Here is a 10,639-nt window from a genome sequence, read left to right on the forward strand (position 1 = left end):
TTATGGCAAACGCCAGCCTCACTGGCCCCTATTGCCAAGAGAACAGAGCAGTGCTATTTCGTCCCCTCTAAAGGGCACGAGCACTTGTACACCCACCTTCTCCCCCTCCCCCGGGCTCCCTGGTGGTTGATGCGGCCAACCAATGGGAGCGTCAAGGGTTTCAGGAGTCAACACCAAAGAGCAGGGATGCTAAAAGACTCGACCTCTTTGGCAGAAAAGTGTACTCCACAGCAGGCCTCCAACTCGCATTGCCAACCAACAAGCAATTATAAGCCGATATGGTCATAACACGTGTTCAGCCATGTCGAAGTTAACGGAGATACTTCCCCAGGACTCGAGGTCAGAGTTTTCGGCCCTAGTGGAAGAGGGGAAGCTGATCTCCTGAGCCTCTCTCCAAGCTGCTTTAGATGCGGCGGACTCAGCCTCGTGATCCCTGGCCACAGGCCTGGTCATGTGGTGGGGAGCCTGGCTCCAGGTCTCGGGTCTGCCTTATGAGGTCCAGTAGACCGTTCAGGACCTCCCCTTCGAGGGGCAGATGTTGTTTTCCGAAAAGACAGACAAGTGTCTGCATAGCCTAAAGGACTTGCAGGCCATGCTTCGCTCGCTGGGCTTGCATACCCCTGCGACCCAGCGCAGGCAGTTTAGGCCACAGATGGCCCCACGCCCCTACCAGCCTCAGACTCGCCAGGAGCTGGGGTGCAGGCAGGGCAGAAATGGCAGGAGGCGTCACCAACACCACCCCTCTGGCCAGGTGTCTGGTCAGTCGAGACCGCCATTGGGCCCTAGACCCCCTATTTGATGGTACGGTCGAGGACGGCCTACCTATCGAGATTCTGTATCCTTCTGCCCCTACCTTTGGGTCACGTCTGTCTCCCTTCTACCGTGCCTGGTACCGAATCACGTCGAACAGCTGGGTCCTTCGCACGGTAGAGAGGGGATATTCTATCCAGTTCTCCTCCCTCCCCGCCACACCAGCCCCCCTCCCCGTCCCTCTTTAGGGACCCATCTCACGAGCAACTTCTAAGTCTAGAAGTGAAGTCCCTCATGGAGGTAGGGGCAGTGGAGGAAGTCCCTCGGGAGCTCAGGGGCAAAGGCTTCTACTCCCGGTATTTCCTAATACCGAAGGCGAAAGGGGACCTGAGACCCATCCTAGACTTGCGGCAGCTGAATAAGTTTGTGCAAAAGCTCAAGTTCCACATGGTTTCCCTGTCCTCAATTATTCCCTCCCTGGATCCAGGAGATTGGTATGCCGCCCTCGATTTAAAGGACGCTTATTTCCACATTGCCATAATTCCCTGACACCGTCGGTACCTCAGGTTTGTCGTGGCCGACACCCATCTGCAGTTCACAGTGCTCCCGTTCAGCCTGTCAGCTGCTCCAACGGTCTTCACGAAGTGCATGACAGTCGTGGCGGCCTTCCTGCGCAGGCGGGGCATCCAAGTATTCCCCTACCTGGATGACTGGCTCATAAAGGGCCACTCCATGGAGCAGGTGGAGACCCAGGTGTCGTCCATCAGGCGGACCTTTCTCAATCTCAGCCTCCTCTTGAACGAAGCCAAGTCCACCCTATCTCTGACACAATGAATAGAGTTCATAGGAGCAGTTCTGGACTCCACCCACGCCAGACCGTACCTGCCAGAATCCAGGTTCCGGGTGATTTCCGAGCTCATGCTTGGACTGCATCTCGCCCCGCTTACCACGGCGCGAGTTTGCCTGTGGCTGTTGGGTCATATGGCGGCGTGCACCTATGTGGTAAACCATGCCAGACTCCGGCTTCGCCCGCTACTGTCCTGGTTAGCGACAGTATATCGCCCAGCCCGGGACCCCACCTCAGTGGTGTCTGTTCCCTGCCTACTGCTAAGCTCGCTGCGGTGGTGGCTCGACCCGCAGAAAGTTTGCATGAATGTCCCCTTCGCTGCCCCTCAACCCTCCCTCTCCCTAGTAACGGATGCCTCAGATCGGGGTTGAGGATCGCAGCTGGGACACCTCAGGATGCAGGGCATGTGGTCGCCGGAGGACCTCGAGTTGCATATCAATGTCAGGGAGCTGAGAGTGGTTCCCCTGGCTTGTTTTACCTTCCGGTCCCACCTGACCGTCAGATGTGTTTCAGTCCTCTCGGACAACACGTCGGCTGTCTTTTACATCAACAAACGGGTGCACGCTCCTCTCCCCTGTGCAGGGAAGCCCTTGCACTGTGGGATTTCTGCATCCACAGTGCTACCCACCTGACAGCGTTCTACCTTCCGGGGGAGCAGAACGGTTTGGTGGACACCCTCAGACGCTCGTTCCGGGGTCACAAGTGGTCCCTCCAATGGGACGTGGTCGCTCAATCTTCCAGTTCCAGGGCTTTCCCCGGTTAGACCTGTTCGCCTCTAGGGAAAACAGAAAGTGCCGACGGTTCTGTTCCCTCCTGGGCCGCAGTCAGGTGTCTCTATCGGACGCCTTCCGACAGTCTTGTGGGGTCGATCTGCTCTACGCCTTTCCTCCGATCCCCCGATACACAGGGTGATTTTGAAGATTCGCAGGGATCACGCACGGGTAATCCTGATAACTCTGGTGTGGCCGCGCCAACATTGGTACACATCACTCCTGCACATGTCTGTTCAGGCGTCCCTGACGCTGCCCCTGCTTCCAGACCTGATCACTCAGGACCAAGGCTCCCTCCGCCACCCGAACCTGGAATCTCTCCACCTCACAGCCTGGATGCTCCATGGCTGAACCCGGTGGAGATGCAGTGCTCCTAGCAGGTCAGACAAGTGCTGCTCGGTAGTAGGAAACCGTCAACTAGGCCACCTACCTGGCCAAATGGAAGCGCTTCTCTGTATGGTCAGGTCAGCGAGGTCACAATCTGCTGGGGGTCCCTATCCCCATTATCCTAGACTATTTGCTCCACCTCGGACAACTGGGCCTCTCCCTCTCCTCAATTCGTGTTCACTTGGCAGCCATCTTAGCTTTCCATCCAGGAGAGGGGGATACCTCGGTGTTCGCGAACCCGCTGGTCGGGCGTTTCCTCAAAGGTATGGACAGGCTATTTCCACATGTTCATCAGACGGCCCCTGTTTGGGACCTGAATCTGGTCTTCTCCGCCCTCTCGGGGCCTCCCTTTGAGCCTCTGGCTTCGTGCTCCCTGTTGTTCTTGTCGTATAAGACTGCCTTCCTGGTGGCGATCACCTCGGCCAGGAAGGTGTCAGAGCTCAGGACGTTAACATCTGAGCCCCCATACACGGTCTTCTGTAAGGACAAGGTCCAACTTAGATCTCACCCGGCTTTCCTACCCAAGGTCGTCTCACAGTTCCACATGGGTCAGGATATTTTTCTCCCGGTGTTCTATCCGAAACCACATTCTTCCAATGAGGAGCGGAGGTTACATTCCCTGGATGTCCGCAGGGCCTTGGCTTTTTACATTGAGCGTACCAAGCCGTTCAGACGCTCGACTCAGCTCTTCATCGCAGTGGTGGATAGGATGAAGGGGCTCCCGGTCTCCTCTCAGCGAATCTCTTCGTGGATCGCAACCTGCATCTGGGAATGCTACCGCATAGCTAGGACCCCTGTCCCTCTGGTCACGGCCCACTCCACTATGGCGCAGGCCTCCTCTGCGGCATTCCTGGCTTAGATCCCGACTCAGGAGATTTGTAGAGCGGCCACGTGGTCCTCCATCCACACGTTCTCATCCCACTACGCCATCACGCACCAGGCTAGGGATGATGCAGCCTTCAGTCGTGCAGTACTCCAGTCAGCAGTGATCTCCGACCCCGCCACCTGAGGTTAGGCTTGTGAGTCACCTACTTTGAATGGACATGAACAACCACTCGAAGAAGAAAAAACGGTTATCCACCTTTTAGTAACTGTTGTTCTTCAAGATGTGTTGTTCATGTCCATTCCAATACCCACCCTCCTGCCCCTCTGTCAGAGTGCCGGCAAGAAGGAACTGAGGGAGTGGAGGGTCGGCGGGCCCCTTTATAGGACGCTGTAGTGGCGCCACTCCCGGGAGCGCCAGGGCCGACCCTATGGATGCTGCTAGGGGAAAATCTTCCGGCTGGCTTGCATGTGGCGCGCGCACACCTACTTTGAATGGACTTGAACAACACATCTCGAAGAACAACAGTTACTAAAAAGAGGGTAACCGTTATTTGACAGGTTTCAGACAGGTAGCAGCCGTGTATCCGCAAAAAGAACAGGAGTACTTGTGGCACCTTAGAGACTAAGTATGCTCAAATAAATTTGTTAGTCTCTAAGGTGCCACAAGTTCTCCACTTCCTTATTTGCTTTCTCCATACCATTCCTGTTTTATAGACCTCTGTCATATCACCTCCCCCTCACTCGTTGTCTCTTTTTTAAGCTGAATATTCCCATCTTTTTAATCTCTCTCCATATTGAAGCTGTTCTATACCCTAATCCTTTTTGTTTCCCTTCTCCGCATCCTTTCCTTTTCTCATATATCTTTTTTGAGATGAGGTGACCAGAATTCCATGCAGTATTCAAGGTGTGGGTGTACCGTGTATATATAGAGTGGCATTATGATAGTTACTATCTGATTACCTATCCCTTTCCTAATGGTTCCTAACATTGTTAGCTTTTCTGTCACTGCACATTTAGCAGATGCTTTTAGAGAACTGTCCACAATGTCTCTAAGATCTCTTTCTTGAGTAGTTAAATTAACAGTTAATTTAGACCTCATCATTTTGTATGTATAGTTGGGATTATTTTTTCCAATGTGCATTTCTTAGCTTTAATCGACATTGAATTTCATCTGCCAAGTAGTCACCCAAGTTAGTGAAATCCCTTTGTAATTCTTCACAGTTAGCTTTGGACTTAACTGTCCTGAGTAAATTTGTACCACCTGCAAATTGTCACCTCACTGTTCATCCCCTTTTCTGGATCATTATGAGTAGGTTGAACAGCGCAGGTACCAGTGCACATCCTGGGGGAACCCTGCTTTTTACCTCTCTCCCTTGTGAAAACTGACCATTTGTTCCTACTCTTTCTTTCCTATCTTTTAACCACTTATCCATGAGGGGACCTTCCCTTTTATCCCATGACTGCTTAGTTTGCTTAAGAGCCCTTGGTGAGAGACCTTCTCAAAGGGTTTCTGAAAGTTCAGGCATGCTAGGATCACCCTTGTCCACATACTTCTTGACTCCTTCTGAGAATCATAATAGGTTGTTGAGGCATGATTTCGCTGTACAAAAGCCATGTTGATTCTTCCCAACATACCATGTTTATCTATGTGTCTGATAATTTGTTCTTTACTATAGTTTCAACCATTTTGCCTGGTACTGAAGTTAGGTTTACCTGCCTGTAATTGCCAGGATCACCTCTGGAGCCTTTTTGAACAATAGACCTTGCATTAACTATCTGCTAGTCATCTGGTACAGAGACTGATTTAAGTGATAAGTTACATATCACAGTTAGTAGTTCTGCAGTTTCATATTGGAGTTCCTTCAGAACTCTTGGGTGAGTACCATCTGTTCCTGGTGACTTATTACTGTCTAATTTATCAATTTGTTCCAAAACCTCTGCTAGTGATACAGTCACTCCTCACTTAACATCATCCCAGTTAGCGTTGTTTTGTTGTTATGTCACTGCTCTGTTAGAGAACATGCTCATTTAAAGTTGCACAATGTTCCCTTCTAACTTTGTTTGGCAGCCGCCTGCTTTGTCCTCTGCTTGCAGGAAGAGCATCTGTTGGAGCTAGCTGGTGGGGGCTTGTAACCAGGGTGGACCGGCAGCCCCCCCATCAGCTCCTTTAGTTCCCTGTGCAACAGCCACCCAGCAGGCTACCAATTGCTGGGAAGTTCAGATGTCCCTCCCCTCACTGCCATGTGCTGCTCCTGCCCTCTGCATTGGAGCTGCTCCTGGGAGCCTTCTGCTTGCTGTGCAGGGGGAGGGGAGGAAGAGGCGTCTGATGTCAGGGTGTCCCCCTCCCCCACTCCTACACCCCATCTCCACAGAGCATGGGGGGACATTGCCAAAGAGCCAGAGTAATACATCAGCAGCCCACCATCGGTGCCCCCCCAGCACTTCCCACCCACCAGCAGCTCCTCCGATCCGTGCCTCCCCCTCGCTCCCCGCACCACCTGATCAGCTGTTTTGTGGCATGCAGGAGGCTCTGGGGGGCGGAGGGAGAGGAGCAAGAGCACTGCAGGCTCAGAGAGTGGGAAGGGGTGGAGTGGGGACAGGCCTATGACGGAACCAGGGGTTGAGCAGTGAGCACCCCCGACCCATTGGAAAGTTGGTGCCTGTAGCTCCAGCCCCAAAGTTGGTGCCTATACGAGAAGCCGCATATTAACTTCTGAAGAGCCCCGTGTGGTTCCGGAGCCACAGCTTGGCTACCCCTGCTCTAGAGTGAAGACCAGTACAAAGAATTCAGTTAGCTTCTTCACAAGAGCCTTGTTTTCCTTGGGTATTCCTTTAGCACCTCGATCACCTAGTGGCCCTACTGACTGTTCGGCAGGCTTCCTGCTTCTGATATAGTTTAAAAAAAAAAAAAAGAAGAAGTTGCTGATAGTTTTTGTGTCGTTAGCATTTGCTTTTCAAAATCTTTTTTGGCCTGTCTAATTATACTTTTACTCTTGCAAGAGTTTATGCTCCTTTCTGTTTTCCTCACTAGGATTTGACTTCCAGTTTTTAAAGGATGCGTTTTTGCCCCAACCTCCTCTTTAACTCTGTTGTTTAGCTACGATGGCATTTTTAATTATTATTTGGGTGTTACATTTAATTTAAACATCTGTTATGGTGTTTTAAACAAATTTCCATGTAGCTTGCAGGTATTTCACTCTTGTGACTGTTCCTTTTAATTTCCATTTAACTTCCTCATTTTTGTGTAGCTCCCCTTTTTGAAGTTAAATGCTACTGTGGTGGGTTTCTTTGCCATTTTCCCCCCATAAGTGTGTTAAATTTAATTACATTATTGTCATTATGAGCGGTTCAACGATATTCATCTCTTGGACCAGATCCTGTGCGCCACTTAAGTCTAAATCAAGAATTGCCTCCCCCCTTGTGGGTTCCAGGACTAGCTGCTCCAAGAAGTAGTCATTTAATGTGTCTGAAAATTTTATTTCTGCATCCCTTCCTGACATGATATGTACCCAGTCAGTATGAGGATAATTGAGATCCCCCATTATTATTGCATGTTCTGCCTTTATAGCCTCTCTAATCTCCCTGAGCATTTCACAGTCACCAGTACCAGCCTGCTCAGGTGGCCGATAGAATATTCTTATTGCTATACTCTTATTGTTCAAGCATGGAATTTCTACCCATATGGATTCCATGGTACAATTTTATTTATTAAAGATTTTTACTTTATTTGACTCTTTCACCGACAGGGCTGCTCTCCCCACAAATGCAACCTCTTCTGATATCCCTATATATTTTGCACCCTTACCATTGATTATCCTCAGTCCACCAAGTTTTTGTGATGCCCCTTATATCAATATCTTCATTTAATGCCAAACACTCTGGTTCACCCACCTTCGTATTTAGACTTCTAATATTTGTCTATAAGAACTTCTACATATTGTCAATATTCAGTTGCTTGCCTTCATGTTATATTTAAATAGGACCTTTTTACATTTGACTGACCTCCCAGCTCCTACCTGTACTTTACCAACTTCATTCCAATCCTCTTTATTAGGATATAGAGTTCCTCCTTTAATAAATTCATCCCTATTGGCAGTCACTGCCTGAACCTTGTGCTCCTCCACACCTGTTGGCTTTCCCCCAGCCCTTTGTTTAAAAAATCCTCTATAACCTATTTAAACCTTTGGAAATGCCATTTAAACAGACTTAAATTCTAATTGCTCCTTGCCCAGAAGTTTGTGGATTGTCATGGAATTATTTTTTAGCCTGGGTGTGTGTATCTTAATTTTTTCCTATTTTTGTATTTTCCAGGAGTTATATCCTGCATTTTGCATTCACAATGGAGGCTCTGACCTAGACAGGCTGCCCACTGCCAGTACCTGCATGAACTTGCTGAAACTTCCTGAGTTTTATGATGAAAACCTTATGCGGAGCAAACTTCTTTACGCCATTGAATGTGCTGCTGGATTTGAGCTGAGCTGAGTTGAACTGAGGTTTAAACAGAAGCTCTGCAGAGGAACTAACCAGTGCCTACTCCATAAGCAGCACTCGTACCCAGGCAGATGAAGGGAACTCAGTCTAGGTTTCTGCAGCTCTCATTTCTTATCGGATACCCTCAAATAGGTTTCATTTTTAAATACACAATTCGTTAGTTAAGTGTCGTTAAACTTACATTGGCACTGCTTTATTATGACTCAATAATGAACGCTGTGTGCAGTGTGGTTGGGGTTTGTGTTTATGCCAAGCAAGAGCACATTTAACGAACAGTGACATCTCATCGAAATTAACCAAAGATGAAGCTTTGGCTTTGTGCTGTTCAAATATAAATAATTCTACAAGCTGGCAATAAAGTTGTGTGTAGTGCAGCACGTTGGGGTAAGAGAGGTCTCAACATCCTGTTATAAATCTTTAGACGGAAGTAGATGTTTGCAGATATCCCAGAACTGAGAGTTTGAAAACACTTGTTACTGATAACCCCACATCTTTTCTCATGTGGTAGAATTGTTTACAAAACTTAGTTGTTGCAATTAAAACAGAATGGATTTGTTTTAAACTACCATCTCTTGAGATAGCAGGCACTGAGATATAACATTGATATTTTATTTGTGCTTTCTGAAATATCTTCAAGAAATTGGATTTGCATGATTATTTTTAAGTTCTACCTTTGGCCGTGTCATGATCAGCTGGACATTGTCGTAAACAGATGAGACTATCCATGCTTTTCTCTGTTCTGTTTCTGTCTCTCCTTTGTGCCTGTAAAGATTCTTTTTTAATGTATCAAACTCCTATGGCATACACAGTACATACAGTAGTCATGACTTTGGAAAAAATATACTTGTAACAACTATTAAAAGTATTTCAACCAAAGCATCAGGCTTTATCTTTTATATCTGAAGCCTGCAGTGTTCACATTCCTTCTCTCTATCATTTCTCTTCATCTTAAATACCATGTACGTGCTGTAGAAACTTGTCTTAATTCATTATTTTTGTGACTAAGCAGCTTTTGCATCCATCTGGCTCTTAGCAGTTCTGCTCAGACAAGTAGGTGGGAACATGTTGCTTAACATAATTTGATGGCCAAGGGAAAAATTGGATTCATATGAAAGGAATCAGTTATCTAATAATAGATACATCACTGAGTCAAGATTTGTGTTCACATTTAATTTGCATTCAATTAAAAAAAATAATTATAAGTCAAACTATAAGATGCGTAAATGTGCATCCTTTCTGGTTTTTAATAATAACTAACAAAAAAACAGAATTTACAGACATTATGCTAAAACTATTTTGCTGTCACTGGAAGCTCTGTTGGGTTTCGTATTTAATAAGCAGTAACCAGCAATATACTTTTAAATGTGGAGAAACTGAGTGGTTTTAAGGTGTTTACTAGTATCAGTATAAAATGTATAATTTGCTAATTTGGGTAATAAATGAAGTGTTAAAATACTATTTGTAGTCTTGATGTACAGAAATAAAATAATTGTTTTCTTTTTGGTTTTGATTTAGGCTGTTTTATTTGTTAAATGTTACAAACCCAACATATGCTTTACCTAAAAATTCGTTTCTTGTATATTTTTCTACATAAATTATGAAACAGAAAACTGAAAAGAGGTCAGTAATAGTATTACTGCCTCCTCTTAAAAGCAAAACCTGAGCATTTCCTTTAGATAACATTATTTATTTTCCAACCTACTACTTAAAATATTTTGAAAATATTTTTCAATTGAATTCATTTGCTACAATTTGATAGTGTCATGTTTGTATGTTGTAAAATGCAAATTAAATTTTTTCTATTAAATATTCACATTTCCAAGATTGTGTTGGACTCATGCCACATAGCAATGGTTGGTAATGTGTGCATTTTGTTATTTTATGAAGAGACCTAACACACATCCATTCCTAGACATTGACACAAGTACTGGTGGAAAAGAGACTGGGGTAGGCATGAGATTACAGGAAGAGGAACAGTATGCTGTATAGATGTGACTATATGACTATAAATATAAAAATATTGTTGCAGGGGAATGTGACTACAAGCTTTGTAGACCATTAGGAAATATTCCACATAATCAGTTTCTTCTGTAGATTTGGTATTTAATCCTCAATCATTTTGTTTTTTATCCTTTTCTACACATGAAGGGGGAAATCCTGAATCTGCTCCAAACTTTCCTTAGAGTTAAAATTTGCTTAAATGGGAGCAAAATTTGGTCCGTGCTCCCATTAATCTCAATGAGAATTTCACCATTGATTTCAGTTGGATCAAAATTTGACCAGGATCTGTATGTAAAAAGGGAGAATACATCCACATTCCTGTTAGGGGTATCCCGTATAACCCTTCTGCCAGTTGGAGTTGGCAGCAACAAGGGCCAGGTTCAATATCTAAGGGTTCCTTTTCAACAATACAACGCAGAACTGGCTCGAGCCCCCACCCAGTAACCTGGGAAAATTACACATCTCCCCCAGACGTCTCTCCCCCTAGACGTCTCTACCCCACTCACAAGCACAGAGGCCGAGGATAGGAAAGAAACTTAGAATAAAAGGAGGGAAGTAACCTGGCATT

The 10,639-nt window shown here is 46.3% G+C and overlaps 1 protein-coding gene across 1 annotated transcript in view; it reads left to right on the top strand.

Annotated features, from left to right (window-relative positions):
* The window catches only part of UBE3C (ubiquitin protein ligase E3C), a 191,676-nt gene extending 182,096 nt beyond the window's left edge, over window positions 1-9,580 (top strand). Inside the window, exon 23 of the mRNA XM_030550104.1 lies at window positions 7,891-9,580. Within this exon, the coding sequence (XP_030405964.1) occupies window positions 7,891-8,061 (171 nt within the window). The 3' untranslated portion in view covers window positions 8,062-9,580. The remainder of the gene's footprint in view (window positions 1-7,890) is intronic.
* Window positions 9,581-10,639: the final 1,059 nt, after the last annotated feature.

This window comes from Gopherus evgoodei, chromosome 2 (assembly GCF_007399415.2).
Source record: "Gopherus evgoodei ecotype Sinaloan lineage chromosome 2, rGopEvg1_v1.p, whole genome shotgun sequence".
Lineage (NCBI taxonomy): Eukaryota > Metazoa > Chordata > Testudines > Testudinidae > Gopherus > Gopherus evgoodei.